The 20,920-nt window shown below is 37.8% G+C and overlaps 4 protein-coding genes across 5 annotated transcripts; 1 reads left to right on the forward strand and 3 right to left on the reverse strand.

Annotated features, from left to right (window-relative positions):
• Positions 1 to 587: 587 nt before the first annotated feature.
• LOC145903844 (ruvB-like 1) lies at positions 588 to 4,222 on the reverse strand. The gene is made up of 8 exons (XM_082992012.1): positions 3,973 to 4,222; positions 3,262 to 3,390; positions 2,869 to 3,043; positions 2,654 to 2,811; positions 2,195 to 2,408; positions 1,779 to 1,977; positions 1,210 to 1,404; positions 588 to 857 (listed from the first exon to the last, which is right to left on the reverse strand). Exons 1-8 carry the CDS (start codon positions 4,111 to 4,113, stop codon positions 698 to 700), a joined length of 1,371 nt encoding a protein of 456 aa, XP_082848138.1. The 5' UTR covers positions 4,114 to 4,222; the 3' UTR covers positions 588 to 697.
• A 5,131-nt stretch (positions 4,223 to 9,353) lies between these two features.
• Positions 9,354 to 11,270, forward strand: LOC145902847 (uncharacterized). The gene is made up of 8 exons (XM_082990943.1): positions 9,354 to 9,446; positions 9,502 to 9,658; positions 9,795 to 9,910; positions 9,986 to 10,152; positions 10,240 to 10,361; positions 10,427 to 10,503; positions 10,577 to 10,798; positions 10,873 to 11,270. The coding sequence occupies exons 1-8, from the start codon at positions 9,354 to 9,356 to the stop codon at positions 11,029 to 11,031; spliced, it is 1,113 nt and encodes a 370-aa protein (XP_082847069.1). The 3' UTR covers positions 11,032 to 11,270.
• A 492-nt stretch (positions 11,271 to 11,762) lies between these two features.
• Positions 11,763 to 16,127, reverse strand: LOC145902570 (uncharacterized). Of its 2 annotated transcripts, none has more exons than XM_082990596.1 (6): positions 15,943 to 16,127; positions 14,964 to 15,110; positions 14,804 to 14,904; positions 14,368 to 14,475; positions 13,782 to 14,051; positions 11,763 to 13,506 (listed from the first exon to the last, which is right to left on the reverse strand). In XM_082990596.1, exons 1-6 carry the CDS (start codon positions 16,043 to 16,045, stop codon positions 13,264 to 13,266), a joined length of 972 nt encoding a protein of 323 aa, XP_082846722.1. In that variant the 5' UTR covers positions 16,046 to 16,127; the 3' UTR covers positions 11,763 to 13,263. The 2 variants fall into 2 exon arrangements, with proteins under 2 accessions (XP_082846722.1, XP_082846721.1); XM_082990595.1 differs by having other exon boundaries at positions 11,763 to 13,501; positions 13,747 to 14,051.
• Positions 16,128 to 19,016: 2,889 nt separating this feature from the next.
• Positions 19,017 to 19,794, reverse strand: LOC145903758 (uncharacterized). Its single transcript, XM_082991894.1, has 3 exons — positions 19,652 to 19,794; positions 19,313 to 19,522; positions 19,017 to 19,237 (listed from the first exon to the last, which is right to left on the reverse strand). The coding sequence occupies exons 1-3, from the start codon at positions 19,710 to 19,712 to the stop codon at positions 19,173 to 19,175; spliced, it is 336 nt and encodes a 111-aa protein (XP_082848020.1). The 5' UTR covers positions 19,713 to 19,794; the 3' UTR covers positions 19,017 to 19,172.
• Positions 19,795 to 20,920: the final 1,126 nt, after the last annotated feature.

Here is a 20,920-nt window from a genome sequence, read left to right on the forward strand (position 1 = left end):
CTGGAGAGTTCGTGTACGTAAAAAATGCTACATGCGTTTAATTAGGGTCGTAGTGGAACAGGATAACTACATCAAACATTTTGGCAGAAACCAATGCCTATGCATCAACAACAAACTGATATGGAAGGCCAGTGGCCACGGTAGAGGATTTTTTCAGAACTATAAGCACATCCGTTAGATGCTTGTTAAAATGTAAACTTGTTAACAAGTGTTCCTTGTTAAAAAAATTTTACAATATTTTGCAGAATTTCTTTTTTGATAGATATATTTATCCTAATGATTAATTTATGCTTTGGTCTCGTGTGTTAAGGAAACAGATCACTATCGGGCATATTTACAGGAGTGATGGTTGTTCGTAACAGACAAGAATGCCCAATCTTGCACCACCATAAGTGACCTTTACTTATCGTTTACAGACGAACAAAAATTCTGTTTAAAGACAACGTTCACAACACGGAATTGCTGTTAGATCAGAACAGCTTTATGTTCGCTTCTATTAGTTAACCCCGTTCATATTCCAAATGTATCCGCGTCTTATCAATTTAGCTCCCTAGTAAAGCTGATGAAATCCACACCACGCATATAAAAAGTGAATACATTGAAACAAAATTTCCGAGCGAGAAAACGTCGACTCAGTTGAATAAACCCAGCTACTAAAACGCATTCAGCCGATAGATGGCAGGCAGGAGCGTGAATGTCACTTCATGAACTTGTCGCCTTGCTCCGATAATATTTTCGCGGAAGACTTTGCGTCGTAGAACAGGTCGTCGATCTCGTCAATGTCTTCTTTGGTGATGGCATCCCGTCCATTAATTCTTGCCAGTATATTGGCCGGAGTCAGAAGCTGGGCAACATACCTAAAAAAAAGCAAAAGGTGCGTGCATTACTTTTGGAGTAACCATTTCACAATCACTCCTGAAACGTTTTTAAATAGGTATTCCTATTTTTAAACTAACAACAAATTTCTAAACGGAAAATATGTCATTCATGTTATTACTGTTACGTTGTTACACTACGATCATTTAACGTTTATTTGTAAATTAAAACACATGCCAACCCACAGGCTTGAAATTATCAAAAAAATTATGAAGCGGTTTTCCTTATGCAACGCTAATTTAAATAAAGTTTGGCTGGACTGATTTGACCCTTTGCTGAAGAGTTTGCACATAACGTTATATTGTTGAAGTCAGTTTTATAAAGTCTGGTTACCTCAATGAAGTTTTGCTTCCAATATCTCCAAAGCATTTAAGTGCTTCCTCTGAAACTTGTATGCTTTCAATTTTAGCCCTTACAGTAATGATTCGCATCATTTCTTCATTGGTGTACATCATTGTTTTAATGATGAGAATACGATCGAGCAAATCAAGTGGAATACCGTGGGGTGCAATAATGTCATCTGTGCCTCTGTGCATAACATAAACATAGTTGTAAAAATACTAAAATGCCTTTTTGACTCACATCCTAGAAATGATCAAAAATATGACAAAGTGGCCATTAGTCTGTAAGACAGATAAAGTGTGTGTTTATACTACAGTTTATAAATGAGCCCCACTTACAATTTATTGTTTAGAAAGATGCGAAAAAACAAAAAGAGCACAAAAATTACATTTAAATGCAGCGTGAACAACTTGAATAGTATTCTTAAGCAACACTTATTTGTATCAACCCCAGACAGGCCAAATTGTAAGACCCATAAAATTAAGTGTTTTTTTCAACCAGGAGTTTGCACCCAATACACCAGTAAAATTAAAAGAACACACAAAACTGTTGGAACCTACTTGATAGTGCAATGCCCCCTGTTGGTGGCAAAAATGACAATTGGACTGATGGGTGATTCCAGTGCTCTGTGTAGGTAGGTAAAGCATTCAATGTCAAGCATGTGTATTTCATCCACAAACAGAACACCAGGGACAAGCTCTGCTACTCCCTGATCAATGTACTTGTTCACTACTTTGTTGATTTCCGCCCTTAGTTTATCTGGCACAAGAAATCTATGGTTAAAATAATTCCATCCTGAACAAAATGCTTAATACAGCGTATATATTTTTTTGGCAAAGTTCTGATTCAAAATGGCAGAAAACTTTTATTATTGTTTCAAACGGTATATGTTGTTTGATTAACTAGTGCTACCTAACACCAAACAATTCAACCAATTTTACATAAACAAGTAAGTTTTATTTTATGTAGATGTTACCTGTTATTTCTGTCTTCTTTGGCTTCATTAACTGTCCCATCATTGACATGACATCCTGGCCGCCTTGGGGTCGTGCATTTGCAACATCCAGATCATGCAAAGTCACATCCTGAATCACTTCCCTGCGTTTGTGCACGTCACCTTTTGGAATAGGAACATATTCTTCAGCTTCCAGGTCATATTCGGTTGCATACGTGTCAGATCTTCCTTGTCTCTGGAATTTAAAAACAGGTTAATTTTTTGCCACATACACTGTGTACTGCTTCAGGGATTTTATAGCCCAATAAATATATGGAAATTACATCGCCATTGTTACATGGTCAAACTGAAGACCATGTAAAATTGTGCCTTAGTAAAAGAAAAAAAAAAGACGTAAAATCCGCTCATAACAATACCTGAATTGGCTTTCAATTTAAAATAGAATGCAGTGACTGGCAGGTGTAACAAATTCATATATACCTTCACAGCACCACTGTTGGCTTCAATGTAAATTACATCTCCAACATCAACCTTCTCCTTTTGGATGTTCTCATAAATGGATGGGTCAAGCTTTAGTTGCTTGGTTCCTTTTGCCGTTTTAAGGCCAATTACGACGTGGCTAACGGTTTTTCCATAGCCTAAAAATACATACATGGATACCCATACAGTTTGGCATTTACACATTTTTTACTTACCACCCATCGGGTTTTCTGTTTCATGCGGAGAAATTTCTGTAACTTCCCCTTCATAAACTTCCTTGGTTTCTTTAATGCGAAGACCGATTGCACGTCGAAAGTTTTCCATGAGCACTTCCGTCTTCTTTATCTCGGCTGAGTAAACCTCACTGCCAACCATCGGACAAAATGGAACCTGTTGTATGAGCAGATAATTTGGAATGAAAAGCAGAAAATAAAAGGGATCATGAAAGATTGATCCACATATGCTCTGGTTTTGTGACAGTTACTGTGAGATATTTATTGGCACTCAATTATATATATATCACTAATACAATATTAAAATGAATGATACAGGTTTGAGTACTTTTGATACTTTACAATTCAACCAGATTATACACATATTTTTTATACTTTATTTCCGAGCTCTTGTGCAATGGCCAAAGCTAGAGCAGTTTTTCCTGTTCCTGGCGGACCAGCCAGCAAAACTCCTCTTCCAGCCATCTTCTTGCTGCGAATCAGTTCCACAACAACCCCACATGCCTGCAAGAACATATAAAAAAAACATGATAACCAGGTCTTTTTTCAACAAGTCAGAAATTGGAAACAAAATTTGGTAAAATCCCTTACTTTTAAATATTGTATTTTTTATTCTGAAAGCATCCTTAATTTATTGAACTTTTATGAGCAAAATATAAGAGCAACTGTACCAGATTGGAAAGTTTGTTATTTGCACAGAGGATTTTTTTCTTGTCAATGCATTAGCTAATTTTTATTGCACAATTTGTGCAGAGGATTTTTTGGATTGGGAGGACAAACTGGCGTTTACTATATGTTTATGCATTAGCTAATTGTTGATCAGGGCTTTACCCAGCCTGCAGAGTTTGGCAGCTGCACGCGCAAATTTTCCTTTACCATTTTTTGTTTGCATGCCAAATTTTTCTGACTGCACACGAACATTTTTGGCATGCGAATTTCGGCATGTCTAAACATAAAACAATTAAAAAAAAGAAATCTTTTTTGTTGCACGCGGATTTAGGGGTCGTGCACCGAGATCTCATCGAGAACTCCATATTCTGCAGACTGGGGCTGTACTACCAACAAAATTGTGAAGAGTCAGATTACCTCTCTGGCATCTTCCTGCCCAACAAGTCCAGCAGCAGTTGGCAAGGCCTTGCCCTCCTCATCTAAACCGAGCCCTTTCACATGTGAATGGGCAGCAATGCGTTGAGTTTTTGTGGTGCTTTTAACTTCCTCGATCTTCATGTTGTTTTAGTAGATGTATCTTGATCTTATTTTATAGTGAAACAAATTGTTTATACCAATATTTAACACCTTTTTTGTGTAGCAACATGCACAAACTCAAGCAAATCTCAAATCAGCAAACAACTGAAACCAGGTCAGTTAAAAAATTTACAGGGTCGCTTTGCAATTAACAGCATGCAATAAATTTAATTTAAAACTGTTTTTTGAGAGCCTAAGTAAGAATTTTTACAAAGAAATAACTGGTTTATGAAAAAAAAACATCTTCTTTCTAGACTGAAACGTCGGAGTGTTTACTTTTACCAACAACAAAAATACATTCAGCTTGGACCTACCTTGTAATATGTTGTCAAGCACATGCGGGGATAAATTTGGGAAATCACTAGAACCCAGCCTCTGTGTTAAAACAGACTCCAGATTTACGTCACAATTGTGCGTCACTATCGTGCGTGTTGCCTCACAAACGACATTGTTTGCTTGCTTACAGCAGGCTTTACCAGGACTGATGAAAACCATGTGATGTCGCATAGATCTTAGTATTATTAAGTTTTGTACGATATTTGCAATAGGAAGAAGATGTTTTTCTGTGGAAAGAGTTTTTATTTCCTTAAGGACATTGCGAATGTCAAGCATTTCGCCATTTTAGAAACTGCGTTTCAATGCCGAGACGTTTGAGTGTATCTAACGGGATTGTTCCAACGAGGTATAAAACTGTAAAAACTTCTTGTTATTTATAATTGTGTGTAAAAACTTGCTTTAGTAGCCATCAAGAAGAATTACATTGCGAAGTGGAATTTGCACATTCCAATGCAGTGCTAAAGGTAGTTACAAACATATGTGGTGAATTTTTAAAAGTTTTTGAGTAAAAAATATCCACTTGCTAGTTAATCCATTTCATTTATACCACCGTTTTTTTTCAGTGGTACGACTCCAAGCAAAAGGCTGAAAATATGCTACACCAGTTCAAAAAATCATTTGCATTAACTTTTAAGACCTCCTCTGTTAAATCATATGGTGAGTTAAGTTCCAAATCCTTTTCTTTCTGTCCAACTATTTTTATTCAACTAATGCTGGTAAATTTGAATAGACAACTAATTTTCAACATGATGCTTTTTGTTATTTTGTATCAAAAAAATAACCGTTTTCAGACTTGCATAAAAGCTCAGTGCACTGGAATGATGCAGGCATTCCTTACATTATTGCCCATTCGGATTACTATGAGTCACTTTGGGACATTGGCAGAAGTCAACTGGGTGCTAACAAAATGTGTCAGTTTAAAGTCACACTGTCTGAAGTTCTGGTATTTTCTAAGTTTGAAAACATGGCAAGTTGTTGTTTGTCATGACACAAAAAGTACACATTATGTTTACTAGATAAGTTAGGACGGATAAGTCATTGTCTGGCTTGATCACAATTTTGCACAAGGAATTTTTACCTAATGCATATGAGAAGTAAGCAGTATACCTCTCAACATTAATTTTTGGGTATCCAGTAAAATTAATTTATTCATAAATTTGTTTAGATACAAACAAGAAAACTTGAGATCTTCTGGAAATTACCGAAGTTACAATGCAGACATTCCCAACTTCCTTCGAAATCGACCAAAAAGGTTGGTTAAACATTGCATTAAGCGTATAGGAGAGTCTACAAACATTCAGGCAAGTTCAATTTGTAGAAAGGGAGATATGTTTACTGTGGTAAGCAGTTCATCTTCAGAAATATACACCATAAAATTTGGCAATGATAGGAATTTTCCCAAGTGCACATGTCATGATTTTTTGCACAATTTTTTACCATGCAAACATATGTTTGCAATTTTTAACAAATATGCAGATGTTGGATGGCATAGTTTGCCAGAATGGTATTCCAATTCGGTTTACATGGTTTTGGATCCAGCGGTTGTAAACCAATTGTCAATTGAAACTGTTTCTGATTTTGTGGTTAAAAATGAAGAAATCAAGAATACCACCACAAGCCAATCAAAAACTCAACCTGAAAACATTGCGGTAACTGATGAACAAACCACAGGTCGCAAGCAAAGCCATCAAAAGTTTCTTGATTTGATGAAGCATTTGATAGACCTCTCTTATGATGTCAGTTCCAAACAAGTTTTGGATAAAGGCATTTTAAATATTGAATCAGTTATTACAAAATTTTCGAAAGCATGTTCTTATGATGCCGGTCTTCGAATATCTAGGCCTCCTGAGCTTAAGTCTTTGAAAAGGAAGCGAAAATCAACATTCCCTGAAAAAGGTTCTCATGATGAGTTGCCTCGCAAGCGACCAAAGCCAAACCCATTTTCTTCACGGGTTGGGCAGTTTGCAAACCTCATGCAACCACTGCATCATGTAACCACTTTATTTCCAATACCCAAGAAAAATGAAAAACGAAGAAGAGTAAAGGCAGCCATTTGTGAACAAACAAGTGAAATGGAGTTAATGAATGATAGGAGTGAAAAACCAGAAGTACAACAACACATCACAGCTCACATTAAGGGTTACAATGCTTCAAGTAAGGTTTTGCAAAATGGTCCTCATACCCTTGGAGTTAAATCCCTTGATGACTCATTGCCACAACATGAAGTTCATACCTTGAAACAATGTGACAGCAGATTTAATGTTGGTTGGCTTTGTGATAAAGTGATTAACAGCTACTTATGGCAATTAACAAACATGTACCAGCATACCCTGTATGTTTGTTCTACTGTGGCTCAAACATTGCAAAGGAGAGTTTCAATTAAAAAAGTTTGGGAAGGAGTAAATTTGCAGGCACAACAAGCAATTTTTATACCTTGGAACCCCTCAGGTTTCCACTGGGTTTTGCTTGTTGTTGACATTGTTAGCCGAAAAATGTTCTACAAAGACCCAATGACAATGCCTTGTTTGCAAACCGACAACAATGTTAAAACTGCAAAAGCCATGGTGAAGTATTTGTTAACAACAAAATTTGGTTGGAAAGTTACTGCTTTGGAAACTCCTCAAAGAACAAAACAACCTGATGGATCAAGTTGTGGAGTAATGATTTGTATGTATGCCAAATGGCTAGCAACTGGAAAAAGTCTCCAGCAAAACACTTTTGTGCACAGCTATAGGCTTGAAATCTTAAGTTTGATTGCCGGAAAATGCCTTCATAATACAATGGAGAAAAAAATATGTAAATCATGCAATGATAATGTTACTAACCCCTTACAACTGGACTGGATTGAATGCACTCGATGCAAACAGTGGTTTCATATCAAATGTGTTGGTACTTCACTTGAAAATGCTAAAGAAAAATATTTTGTTTGTCCACTGTAGATCAATGGTTGCATCCTAATTATTCATCCTTGTATTTCATAAAAACAACCATTATTTTCTGGAGATAGCGGCCTAGTTGAACGCAAGTGTGGTCAACCAACCAAATAAGTCTGAAATGGCTCAACGTTCTACACAGGGTTGAGTTTCTGATTAAAATAAAACTCCCCTTATGTATGAATGTGGTTGACCGTTAGGACATTACATTGTGATGTACCTGAACGCTTTGTGTGGTTGCCAACTAGCTAGTATGGGGTAACCCAATGCTAGCTGAACGCTTACATAAGTGTGGCTAACCTTAACTGGCTCAAACCAAAACTCCACCTTATAAAGCATTGATTTTTATTGTATGAGCATTTTTGTTCATAATTACTGAATGTTATCATTTGGCAGTTATTTGCTTGTAATTGTGATGTACTTTAAAACTAATTCCAGTTTCATATGGCTACCGGCGAGGCGTCTTGGATGCCTCTTGGGCGTGATGGGAAATCCTGTGTTAACTTACAATAGCCGAGACCTAACAAGTTGTTTACAAAATTTGTTACAGGTTCCAGACTGGAGATCACACGAGTATTTTTCTTCATGAAGCACAGGATTCCTTCTCCAATGCATAGCAAATGAACCTGTTGCATTAAAATATTTGGTTTTACACCTCAATGCACAATACTTACAAGTCACCTTTCAGGTAAGTACCTTCTGCTTCAGTATAATTTGAGCCTTCAGTGCCATAAAAACATGACCTATATTTTCGTTAATTATGAATTCGTTGCAGCACAATACGCAAGGTTTTCTTCTGCCAGTAATCCTTAAAATGCCTTTACCATGGGGTGACTTGCTACTTAACCTATGCTTATTAAAGCCATATAGGCCCATTTGTTCAGCAATACTCCAGACATGTGAAGCGAAATGACTAACGATAACTTACTTAAATTATTTGCAGGTTTGTCATCTACCCCGAATGTAAAAAGTTGCGCTCCGATGGTTGTATCACTTGTTTTTTTCCTGCGGAGTGAAGCATGAATCGACAAGTTCATCCGAATCATTGTTATCCTGCAACTGAAATGTTACCCTGCAACAAAGCAAACTTCCAATTGGCTTTCAAATAAACAGTTGTAAACCTTGTATCACTTGTGCCTTCTGTATAAAGTATTTTGACATTGGTATGCTAGATTTAAAATAGAAAGTGAGGTTTGATTTAATTAGACATTAACAACTCTAAATACTCTCCTTACAATTCATGAGAAGTACATAGTTTAAGAGAAAGTTGACGATTTTGCAGCAGAAGTTAAATGCAATAGAACTGGACAACACTTGGTAACACGGCACATATTTCGGTTCACGTATCGAAAATAACCTACGTACGGGGCTGTTTTTTAAGTTATAATAGTGCCTCTTCCACTTTAAACGTTCATGAAGAAAGTTAAGCGCCTTTAACATGTGATTAACCGGGCTTTCCTAGAAAATAATAGGACACAGTTTAAATGTATTTTTAGTTTAATTTTAATATAGTGTTAGGGCCAATGCATACACAACTTACGTCCTCAGCAAATTTAGTCATTGATTCAGACAATGCAAACAATGTCGTTTGTGAGGCAACACGCACGATAGTGACGCACAATTGTGACGTAAATCTGGAGTCTGTTTTTACACAGAGGCTGGGTTCTAGTGATTTCCATAAATTTGTTTCAAAACAACGGTTCAGCGGCCAGTATAGAAATCGTGAATCACTACATATTAAAGAATAAATCCAATGCAAACATGGAACAAACTTTTGTTAATTGTAGTCTTTCTGTAATTAATATTTGCAAATTCCTTTTTGATATCTAAATCTAATCGAATATTCAATATTTTTTTATACTGCACGCCCTTTTCTGTAAAGATGTACCCTGGGGCAAAGTTCTGCGGACGGAGCCAAACGCAGTATGATGGAAGTTTAATAACACGTTAGCGATGGTGAAAGGCTGGAAAAGATTTGTGCTGTGTTGTATTTTCTGTGCAGGTTCTTATTTGCTGTACAAACAATCAAGTTTCGCCCTCACACCGGTACGTGTTACGTTAAAAACAAGGTGAATGTAGTGACAGGTTGTGACATTTTTAGCATGTCAAGAAAACAAACAAACCGATTGAACTGCAACCTGTGGACAATGCAAGAACACAAATTATCTCCAATTGTATCAAGCCTTCAAAAGCGCGAACCTACGTTATTTGTAAAAAATTGCCTTATATCAACGCAACCAATAAAAAACTAATAAGAGGTAGGTTATGTGGTAGAAAAATTATAAAAAAGTGGCGTTGTTCATAGTTTTTGCAAACCTTTGTGGCACTGGCAAATGGCTCAGTTTATTGATTAGCTGGTATTCACATTTTATATCTTTTTTATGAATCTTATAGATCAGAATGCTTGTCGCGGATGTGTTGTACCGAACGTAGTGCACTACGTTTGGTTCGGGAATCGAACATTATTGTACTATCATTACCTTTCTGTTCGTTCGGTCGCCGTACACCAGGTGGGCCCGTTGAAAGCTGACATGTTATATTTCACATGCACTTAACGTTTTCGGTTTATACCTGTTAAATTTCAGAAACCCGATAGAATTGTGTTTTATATCAACAAAAACCGTCCACAAGGAAGTCTTTGGAACAAATTGCTGGCAGAAATTTCGAACCTAGTTGTGGTGCATATGGAAGCACCAACTCACGTTTTTGGACATGCAATTGAAAACGTCTTGCATCAAACAGACGTAGCTAGGTAACGGGTCCCGAATTTACACCTACTGAAAAGCTCATCATGAATAATCGAATAAGGTAATGTGATTTTTAGTGTCTTGTTTTTTAGAAACGAAATTCTTCTTAAATATGGTGGAATTTATTTTGATTCTGACGTAATTGTTCTTAAATCATTGGACCCTCTCAGACAATATTCGTTCACAATGGGAAGATCAACAAAATTATCACTTAGTAAGTTAGCTACATTTACGTATTAAGATTCAAATATAGTATAGATAAATGCTTTTTGGTTTCAGGTAACGGAGCAATGTTGTCAGAACCAAACGCACCGTTTTTACAAGCAGTTATGGAAGAATACAAACTCTTTCGAAAGGTGTGTCTTTATTAAAAATTATCTTTAAACTATAGATGTTAAATCACTTCGCTAAATCTATGACATTTATAAGGATCAAGCAAGAGGAACAAATACAGCTCGCTTTAGCTGCAGACTTCCAATGCAGATGTGGAAAACCAGAAAAGACCTCACCATACACGTGGAGAACACATCAATGCAACGTCCCAACCCGTGGCACGATGGTCGAGCTTGTATATCGCACGACTCCTACGATATAAGCGAGAACTACATGCTACACATACACCCACAAAAAAGCTCGGTTCGTGATCCAAAAGTAAAAACTTTTCTCCAATGTTTCATCTTGGGTTTTTGAAATATCACCTTAACGATTATTTTTTTATGATACAGGTTCTGGAGTACGGTGTTGATGAGCTCCGCGTTTCCGACACAACGTATGGGGCAGCTGCCAGGGGCGCCCTGTTCGGAACTCAGGACTTGGTATTTGTTGAGGGAGAAGTGCCTAAGGAACGGAAAAAGCCGAAACCAATACTACCTATCGATGACTGAACATACAGACAGTTAATATCAAATGTTTCGTATTGATGTTTAGGGTGGACTGGGAAATTAGCGTAACATATAGGAGGGACAGGTCCATTTTTCCCTCGCACTTATCTAAGTTAAAGATTCGCATGTTTCGGTTTCAAAGTAGTAATCCCGGTCGGTTTCTATAAAGCGGTGTTACAAACCAAAAACTTTTGCCTTCGTGAAAACAAATATTTTGGCCCCACAAAAATTCCAGACTATAGCCACGCCATTATAGTCTGGGACAAATTTAGGATACATCGTTGGAATCTTGAAGGAAAATTTTGTTCCTGTACACAAAGCATGCCAGGGAGCTGTTGACTTTGTATTTGTCTTACTTATTTTGCAAACAACTTTGCATTTCAAAAGTACGGTATTGTTGGACACACGGCACATCATGTACCATTTTGTCTTTCGTTGTGTTAATTACATGGATGCAAGGTTACAGCGATTTGTATTGAATTTTTTAATATAGGCCAGATAGAAGTTGTGGCAGTTGCCCTTTTTCCTACGGTAATAACGTACACCAAACAGTGAAAAGCAGTTGCACACCAACCGTAATATTTGTTTTAAGTAAAGACGTAATTAAGGTTTTGTGGTCAAGACATTTCTATGTTTGTTTCTCTCCAGCCTCCATTAGCGTCGCGTCGTATTTGTCCTTAAACATCAATGGAAAAATACACATTTATTCTTCTTGAAATTAACCAGGGCAGCACTTCCAATGAGAACTTTTATTTGGTTTTGAACGCCGCACACTCGCAAATAGACGATATGGGACAAAAAGTAAAATGAGTAAGAAACCATTGTGTTAATTAACAAACTTGAAAGAATAAAATTGAAGAAATCCTACGTTTCTGTAATTGAAATGTCAAGTGATCGCAATTCACATGTTTACAACGACAGACGCTGGGTTGTTTTATGCTTGCTGTTGCTGTAAATTACAGCTGTTAAGTGTGTAACTATAATTATGACGCGTTTTACGTGGACCAGTTGGGCAGAGAGGTAAGCAGACATAGCAAAAAGGACACACATGGTTACCACAAATAAACAAGGTAAAGTCTAAACACACCTACACATGCATGGATTTTCTTTAATTAGACAAATGGTTCTTAGGAATAATCTTATAGAGTTGTAAAGTACATCGTGTGGGTGTGACATGTACAAACATATGTGCATTTTTGCCGGCAAAGTGAAACTATTCAAAAGAACACTGCACAATTCCCTCAATGGGATACAAAGCTGTCGGAGGGTAGAATGGGAAATATAAACAGAAAGCAAGGTTTCCGCGGAACCTCCCTTTTCGGTGTATTTTGTTAGCAATACACCTTGTAAGCACTGCACTTAGCACCAAGCAAACCAGAGTACTTTCGAGCGCAAATCTTGCTACCACAACTACCATTTGCTACTACGAGAAGGGCACACGTAGAACAAAAAATTAAATAAGTCTTTCCACGTCGACATGAGACAAATGTAAATAGTATCGAGGCCCCAAACATTTTAAAACTGCGCGAATTCGTTTTACTGTTGTGGTATGTTTGTTGGTAGGCATGTAACCAGGGATTGAAAACCTCAATATACAGTATGAACCAGAGGAGAGCTTGTCAAACAACTGCCGCCTTTGGGTAAACGCAGATACGTGATGGCATTAGCGCTGAAAAAATTCAATTTACAACCCCTTCAATCCACAACGACAGGAATATAGCGTCCCAGGATACACGATGGAACGACCTCAGTAGTAAAAACATGTAAAATCCATCTTGCAAATCGCTCAGAACATACAGTTGCAATCCGTGGAACATACAATAAAAATGTAGTTATAGGAACATACATAATCTTAGCAACGCTCTCTCTGCCACAACCAGACAGGGTTGATGGCGACAATGGAAAATACCTAGACCAGACTACTGGGATACATTGCACGCAGAGCATATTTGACAAACCACGGGTGATATAAACTGAAGATGGTGAAATCGCGGTGAAAAGTCGCCTCCGTGACAGACAGAACGGACAGTGTGAAGCTATATTGGATGCTGCGTACAGTCACCCGCGTGTTTGTACACAGTGAGAGCAGCGGAGAGTCAGGAATAACGAACGACATCACGCAAACGGAAAGTACTAAAAGCTACTGCTGTACTAGCGGTATCACACTGCACAGAGGTAAAGCGCCACCAGCTTGCCTCGTGGGTACAGGAAAAACACAAATATAACACAGCGCTACTATTGATAGTAATAGTATAGGGGACCTGATGCTGGGGCTGTGCCAGGAGCAGGGGGGACTCCCGGTACTGCACCGGCCGGGTAAGTCCCGAGGTTACTTAGCGACTGCGCCCCTGGCACGGTCGGTTGACTTCTGGCGTAAACAGGTTGAAGCGAAGCAGACGCCTGGGCGTGAAGAGCAGCCGCGTAGTACTGCTGTTGTTGCGGCGAGTTCATGACGAACTGCAAGCCGGGCACGCTGGTCTATAGCAATAGAAATCGATTATCGTGTAAGCACTGCAATGCATTATTGCAATTGCACTCGGTGATTAACTTCCTTTTTCCAACGGTAACCAGGCGAATACTTTATTGGTTTGTTGTCCAAACGTTATTTACATAGTATATTGAATTAAGAATAAGTTTAGTGCCTGATTGTTTTACATTGCAGGTATCATAGCTTTGGACCTAATCACATCACCACATGACTAAAATTTCAACAAATACCCCATACAATTTTGTTTATTATTACCAATACCAACCTTGGTATTTGCAGCTGCTGCAGGTGGCTGTGCGTAATACTGGACTTGTTGCTGTGGTTGGTAGTTAACCAGGTAGGTTTTGCCAGTGTGGTCAGTCACCAAAGTAGGTTGGACTAAACCACTGGCCCCTCCAGCAGAGGGGACCATATATGGAGATGGAGAACCACCCACACCAGGGTAGTACTGTGGCAGAACCATCACCTTTGAGGCCTGTGCAGCAGGTTGTAATGCTTGGTTGGCGAACATGTACTGGGGTACGGCTTGGGGTAACTACACACAAAACAATGCAACATGTGTTTGCTTTTGGCCATTTATTTGCTGAGTAAATTTGCTTTATCCAATAAAAAACCATTAATGCATTCTGGAACTACAATGGCAAATATTTATTACAATTGCCTGAAAGACGGCAAAACCCATTAAAGGTAATACTATCATCAGACCTACAATTCACAAGAACAAATGATATACTAAAATGCATGTACTAAATATACATCAGGCATGGTTGACTTCCAATATAGGGGACTGTATTGTGGGAAATTACACAATGGACCCAAACATGTAACTTTTTCACAAAAAAATTATATACCTGTCCTGGTTGTGTTCCTGCAGCTTGCTGAATGTAAGCTCCAGCATAAACACCTACCCCTCCCATAAGGCCAGCAGGTGCGGTAGCTTGCATTGCAACCTGTGCTGGCTGAAAGCAGATTATTACAAATAAAATTCCAGCAAATCACATAAATTTATGCAGGCCTAGTTAGAGTTATAGTCATAATGCAAAAGGTAACATCTTTGTGTTCAGATAGTTAAACTGATTTTTGTCACGTCAACATCCATAAATGTGAGTTTACATAACATAAGTGTTTATCATAACAAATAATAACATATTCTGCACATCCTTTTTGGCTACAATGCCTGAAAACTTTAATGATCTGGATACAATCTACAAATAAGGACCTGTACAGTGGAAAGCATGGATCACTTCTGAGCTGCACATTCTAATGTGTGTCAGTGTAAACACTTACCACAGTATTAACTGCGGACGGCAGTATTTTAGCAGTTGTTGGAGATGAGACGATTGATGTTTCAGTGGTTTCACCTGCATCAACCTCGTCCACAGCAGGATCTTGTTCAAAACAAAAGGTTACAACAGGAAACAGCTCGAGAAATGTATTTACAACATACCAGATTTGCTTGGATTTTGTGGCTTTTGAACAGCATTTTCCGCATGTTCAGTTTCTGCAACTGGTTTTGAATCAGCACATTCACTTTCAGGTTGCTGTACTGTCATAACTGCTGGAGGGGGCGGGGGTGGCACAACATGCAAACCCCCTAAAAAACACACAAGAAATGAATCAAGTTTTATTGAGACATTGTTGTATTGTTATGCATACTAATAAATAAACCATATCAGTTTTGTAACACTAAACCGCACTTTTCAACAGTATTATGCATATATATACATACTAGATTGGAAAGTTTGTTATTTGCGCAGGGGATTTTTTTTCATTGATTGTTAATTGTGCAGACGATCGCAACATTTTTTGTATGTTAATGCTAACTTCTATTGCGCGGATTATTGGTAAATTTTCGCAAAAATGTGCAGTATGCAGAGGATAAATCCGAACGTGACATTTTTTTTTCAATCTGGTATAAATACGTATAAAGGTATTCCACAAAATACCATTGTAAGTTGGAATCATGGGCTTTGTGATCCTAGGTTTGATTGGGAATATTTACATGGCCAGTTTTCTGATAAGTGATGAACCATTTCTGCAACGCCCATTATTCCGACTTAAAGCTATGCTAAAGATGTCCACAATGGCTTTCTGGAAGATACCAATTTATAATTAAACGAATTTGGAATACAAATAATGGGATTGGAAATGTATGGTGGAAGTTAAAAAAGTTATGGATATTATGTATTTACAATACATAGGGCATGATTAAAATTAAAAAGACAACATTTTGACCGTAATTGTGTTACTCGATTATGTTACGACTGAAAAACATTGTAATATTTTTATGACAGATACAGAAACATTCAACAGTGCTAAGTCAAAGTTTTGGACATAAATCAGACAACATACACACCTCTCAATGACATAAAACTATCATAAAAAGTGGCATAATGTTTTTTGTAAGGTTTAAATTAGCATGCTACCTGCCAATGCTGCATTTTGTAGAAGGCGTGCTTGACCATATTGAGCTGGTAGATCCTGCATTCCAGCAGACACAGAAACTTGGTAGTATTGCTGGGGATTCATTTTTTGACTTGTTAAATAGGCATTGGAACAATGTATGCTGGGTACACTTACTTCTTTAGTTTAAACTTTAAATGCAAACCGGGTTTCTGGAAAAATTGATTATAACTGATCATTCATAACATTGATTTTTTGCATAAATATGAAACTGTGACAACACGATAAAAAAACTATGATAGCAATTAAAATGCGTACATTAATTGTTGTGGATTGAATTTGAACCGTATAATGCATGTGTTTTTGATGAATACATGCGCAACACGTTATCATCATTCATTACATTACTGCAGATAACAACTGAAAATATTATTACTGTGCGAATGACATGTTGTTTATTTACTACGGCATAAACAGACAAAGGTAACTAAAAACAACAACTTGCTTTCTTGCGCGTGCAGTTTAAGTGAACAAAACCTGTATCCTGAACCAGCAGTGCGTGCGTACTGCGTGGAGTTATAGCTTGCAAACGAAACAAAAACTATTACGCTTTCAACATGGCGCAAACAAGAACATATTTTGAATATAACCTCGGTAAAATATTTCATGGTGTCTAAAATTTTTGCGTTCAAATCTGCGACAGGGAAATTTGGAAAAAGGTGCCATCTTTTTTAAAATATGGCATCTTTTGTAGCCGATGAATTAATGTTACATTTTGCAGTTGCAACGCCAAGGACCCGCAAAATATTATCAGCACAACCATAGGCGTTGATTTTTTAACGTTTTGTAAAACATTAAGGGTGACCTTTCCAGGTTTTAGAAACACGCAAAAAACATTTCATTAGTCGTATCGCCGTAAACATAGGCAAACTACGCAAATTCCCGTTTCGCGTCACTTTGTTTTTACACCGAACCATGTTGTTGTAGCACTATGTTTTAAACACTTTAATTACGGACCACCTTTACCGAAAGCGGCACATTTTTGTTTCACTCGTATTTTGCAGATTTAGTATTTGTGACATGACAAACAAATCTATTACACAACAATGCTAATTCTTACCATTATGCTGTAACAACTGCTGCGCTTTGTAACAATCCACGAGACACTTGTGTTGTCATGATTGTGACTGTGATAATACAGGTCTTCTGAAACTACCTTACCGCGTGACAAAGGGGTGACAATACACACGTTGTCACCCCTATTTGTTTGCGAGGGGTGACATGTCAATCCATGTCAATCCAGTCACCCCTTATTCGACGCCTGTGAGCGCAACCACAGAATAGTTTAAAAGTTAATTGTCGCTTTTGTCGAATCAATGAATTATTTGAAAGAAACGCCCATAGCTCATCGTTTGCCTCTCAGGAAGGGTTTATGATTATGCATGTGCTTTAAACTCCAGGGCGCCGTTTCTGTGGAAACATGACCTCACAGTCGTCTATTATTATGACACAGATGACTGAATAGTCTCATTATTATGTACTTGGTTTTAAAGGGAAATGTGTTATTTTGATGTTAGGTCATTTTGTTTCAACAAAAAGTATGGTAAAAGAAAAGTTTGTAAAATTGTGTTTTTTTAAGGCAGAGGGCGAAAATAAGCATGTTCCGTATTTATTTTTCTTGGGGTTTATGAGGCGAATAATTAGATATTGCATGTTCAATAATAATCAGGCAAAACAAAAAATTCTTTATTTTCGGATCTCCGCCACTGTTTGACACCATAATGTAAAGCTTTCCAAAAGTCCTGATTTTTCCGGGACCGGATTAATTAAACGTCTTCTCTGACCCTGGTTAAATAACATGCATGTCAACTTAACTTGCTTGGAAACCAAGTTGGATCAAGGCCACCTTTTCATAACGTATTGGAAGTGAAAAATCACGCTTTAGGCGAGATTTAAAATGGCAACCTTGGGCCTGCCGGGTAGGCTGTAGGGCCTGGTCGTCGCAAAGACTGCACATTCATCTAAAAATAGATACAAGTTTGGCACGCTAGTTCATAATGCATAAACCTGTGCTGTAGTAGCGTAGACCAGTGATTTTCAACCGGTGTTCCGCGGAACACCAGTGCTCCGTGAAAGATCATCAGGTGTTCCGCAAAAAAAATTATGAGTTTGACTGATGTTCCGTGGAACACGGGTCGAAAATCACTTTTTTATTAAAATAATCACCCACTTTCACCAGTTTGAATGTTCCATTGTTGTGAAACAATAAGATTCGTTTTGTAATAATAAGAATGTAATTGCGCGAGCCTGTTGCTGCGTTGCTGGTTCAGTAAAGTGCCTCAGTACTTCCAACAATTTAGTGTCCTGCAAGATTATTTTGATAAAAATACTGTTCCGTGGCTCAGAAAGGTTGAAAAATACTGGCGTAGACTATAAAGTTTTCCCTTGTTTGAGACTTGTTGCGTCAGGGAGAAAGGTGTCGGGAATAATAAATTTCCCTTTGAATTTTCAAAAACTATGTAGTCCTATCATACAATGGGGCATCGAAAAGCAGTGGTTACCAAAAAACAGCCAACATATTTTTGTGTGCGCGTCATACTCGCAAACACGTGCGCACACGAAATCATTCAGGTTTTACATGAAATTGTCACGCACGCTGTGGGTTTAAAAGTTTGTCTACTCCCTGCCCCAGACAGTTGCATAAAATAGTGGAATATAAACATTCGTTTTATTCCCGCTGCTTAACCCAGTTTATATACGAAAAAGGCTAACTTCTTTACAAGCATCAAATAACTCAGTAAATAAAACCAGTAAATCGACCTGTACTAAATGCAGATTCGATTTTCAATTTGATCGGTCCACATATTTTCTTTGAAAGTAGGCTATATGCGCAAGCTGTTTGTCAGTACCGAGCATTTACACACATATAAAAAAGAATATAATGTTTATTGCTTAGTATTTAGGAACCCCCTTGATTATCCTTAAACAACTAAATTGGCAGCATTTGTTCCCCAGCTGCTTGATAACTTTAAATAGTTTTTTCACTGGTCAGTTATAATTAATCATACACAATACAAAAGCAATCCAACAGTTAATTCAGGGGTATTCTTTATTTATAAAACTTTCGAAAAAATATATTTATAACGATTTGTAACGACAACTGTATATCAAAAAGTAAAAAAAAGTAAGCACAGGAGAACGGAAAAACACACGGTAGTCTTATCACAAAATAACAACAGGCATCGTCGACTCTTTATCCAAATGAGACTCTCTGATTCGCACATTTGAAGACTACCGAGCAGATGAAGCATATGACATCTGCAAAAAGTAGTATTTCCGTTTAATACTTCGTCCTTTACTATTGCCCAAACCACGCAACAGCAAAATACTTACGATTTACGCGACCTTTTGAAGCGTCGCAAGGGTTAACTCGGTGTGTAAAGGGATTGATCGTGCAGGAACTTGTGCAGTCAAATACGAATGTTAGAGGTTTTGATGCTGTTTTGGTTACAACAGATGTAGGTTGAGATGCAGTTCCAGTCGTACCAGCGGTCGCGTCAACGGCCATTTTGGCGTTTCTCCTCAACAAAACGTGAGATTCAGCTGAACCACAAAGTAACAATTGTTATTGTATCGGAAGAAACTGAACTACTTGTCATGCGAAACATTGCAATAGCTAGACGTAAAAGTAAAAAAAAACCTTTTAACCCAAGTACAAAAACAAAAATATACCTTGTGGCATAAAGCAACATGTCAGAGCCAACAAAAGTGCTGCGGTGGTAAAGAAATTCATCTTGCTTTTTCTGAAGTAAATATAATATCTTCTTTTACAACAAGTCGCTGCTCGTCTTTTTCGATTTGTTTGGTTCGGGTTCTTGCTTTGATTCTGACTTGAATCGACCGAGCGACCCCCCTTTTATACTAAGCGCGGGAGAGCGACACAACGTGATTTCACCCGCTATAAATTGCAATTCCGCGTAATGCGAGTTGAATAACATCAGACGCGACGATGAGTCACAGCTCCTAGCACCGTGTCGTTGCGCTCACTCCTTCGTCCAAAGAAATAGGCAGTCTACACGCCCCAACGAAAAAATAAACTAATTACTAATGCGGCCGTTTAGAGCGTTTACTGAAATAGTGGGCTACCGATTCCCAGCGAAACAGTTCATTGCATTATTTTTGGATACCAAATTGTTTAGAAAGAACGGAAGCATCACGCTGATCTGGCACTTCCCTACCCCCTCGGGAACTATTTATGAAATATTTTTTTTGGAAACTTGATTATTTTGCAGTACGGCACTGACACCGCCGTTTCTAGGGGTAATGTCCCAATTTGTAATTTCATCTTATGATGACGTACCAACACGAAAATATTTGAAACATACGTTGCTTCCGTGGTGAACATTTGTTTACTATTGTTGCACTTTGATTTTATATGCGAACTTTGTGCGCATTTTAGGAAATAGTTTGTATTTAAATAAACACACGCACAAAGTGTCATTAGGTTACAGAGACTTTCCAAACAAGTCGGATTGGAGCCACTTTTTGCGTAATTAATTTATAGTGAACGGGTTAAGTCAGTTTGTAAAACGGGTTTGGCAATTTACAAAGATCATGATGTTTACTGATTGTAGATTTGGTGCGTTTTAATTTACTTTAACTTACTTCAAGTTATTGCGCAATACCAGATCTTTTCTCCGTTTAGTAAATCGGTGTCACGGCATGTGTAAGATTTGGTTCTTTCCATTAGGTTAAATGTAACATTAATTTGACAAGTGGCGATCATTAGAGTCGGAATCATCCGGTGCTTGTCTTATAAGGGAGAATGACACTATTATCTCAAAATTTGGAAGAACCATCAACAGACAGTTGGCAATGTTGCATAAAAGGCTGCTTATTAGTTTGGCGAAGGCGGTTCTATTCCACACACAAATCATTGTAAAGAAAATTTGCATTGTGATGCGGCGTTTCCTGGCGCAAAGAAACATCACTTCTGGGTTT

This window comes from Ascidia mentula, chromosome 5, assembly GCF_947561715.1.
Source record: "Ascidia mentula chromosome 5, kaAscMent1.1, whole genome shotgun sequence".
NCBI classification, from domain to species: domain Eukaryota; kingdom Metazoa; phylum Chordata; class Ascidiacea; order Phlebobranchia; family Ascidiidae; genus Ascidia; species Ascidia mentula.

Bases quoted from the DNA above. Each gene is read 5' to 3' on its own strand.
- LOC145902847 (XM_082990943.1), top strand. From the start codon at position 9,354: ATGGTGAAAGGCTGGAAAAGATTTGTGCTGTGTTGTATTTTCTGTGCA. The intron at 9,447-9,501 runs GTACGTGTTACG...TGACATTTTTAG, and splicing joins CAAGTTTCGCCCTCACACCG to CATGTCAAGAAAACAAACAA. The intron at 9,911-9,985 runs GTGGGCCCGTTG...GTTAAATTTCAG, and splicing joins GTTCGGTCGCCGTACACCAG to AAACCCGATAGAATTGTGTT.
- LOC145903844 (XM_082992012.1), bottom strand. From the start codon at position 4,113: ATGAAGATCGAGGAAGTTAAAAGCACCACAAAAACTCAACGCATTGCT. The intron at 3,044-3,261 runs GTATAAAAAATA...CTCATACAACAG, and splicing joins CACAAGAGCTCGGAAATAAA to GTTCCATTTTGTCCGATGGT. The intron at 1,978-2,194 runs GTAACATCTACA...TTCTTGTGCCAG, and splicing joins AAAGAAGACAGAAATAACAG to ATAAACTAAGGGCGGAAATC.
- LOC145903758 (XM_082991894.1), bottom strand. From the start codon at position 19,712: ATGAATTTCTTTACCACCGCAGCACTTTTGTTGGCTCTGACATGTTGC. The intron at 19,523-19,651 runs GTATATTTTTGT...TTTGTGGTTCAG, and splicing joins ATGTTGCTTTATGCCACAAG to CTGAATCTCACGTTTTGTTG. The intron at 19,238-19,312 runs GTAAGTATTTTG...TACTTTTTGCAG, and splicing joins TTCAAAAGGTCGCGTAAATC to ATGTCATATGCTTCATCTGC.
- LOC145902570 (XM_082990595.1), bottom strand. From the start codon at position 16,045: ATGAATCCCCAGCAATACTACCAAGTTTCTGTGTCTGCTGGAATGCAG. The intron at 15,111-15,942 runs GTAGCATGCTAA...TGTGTTTTTTAG, and splicing joins ACAAAATGCAGCATTGGCAG to GGGGTTTGCATGTTGTGCCA. The intron at 14,476-14,803 runs GTAAGTGTTTAC...ATCTGCTTTCAG, and splicing joins CGTCCGCAGTTAATACTGTG to CCAGCACAGGTTGCAATGCA.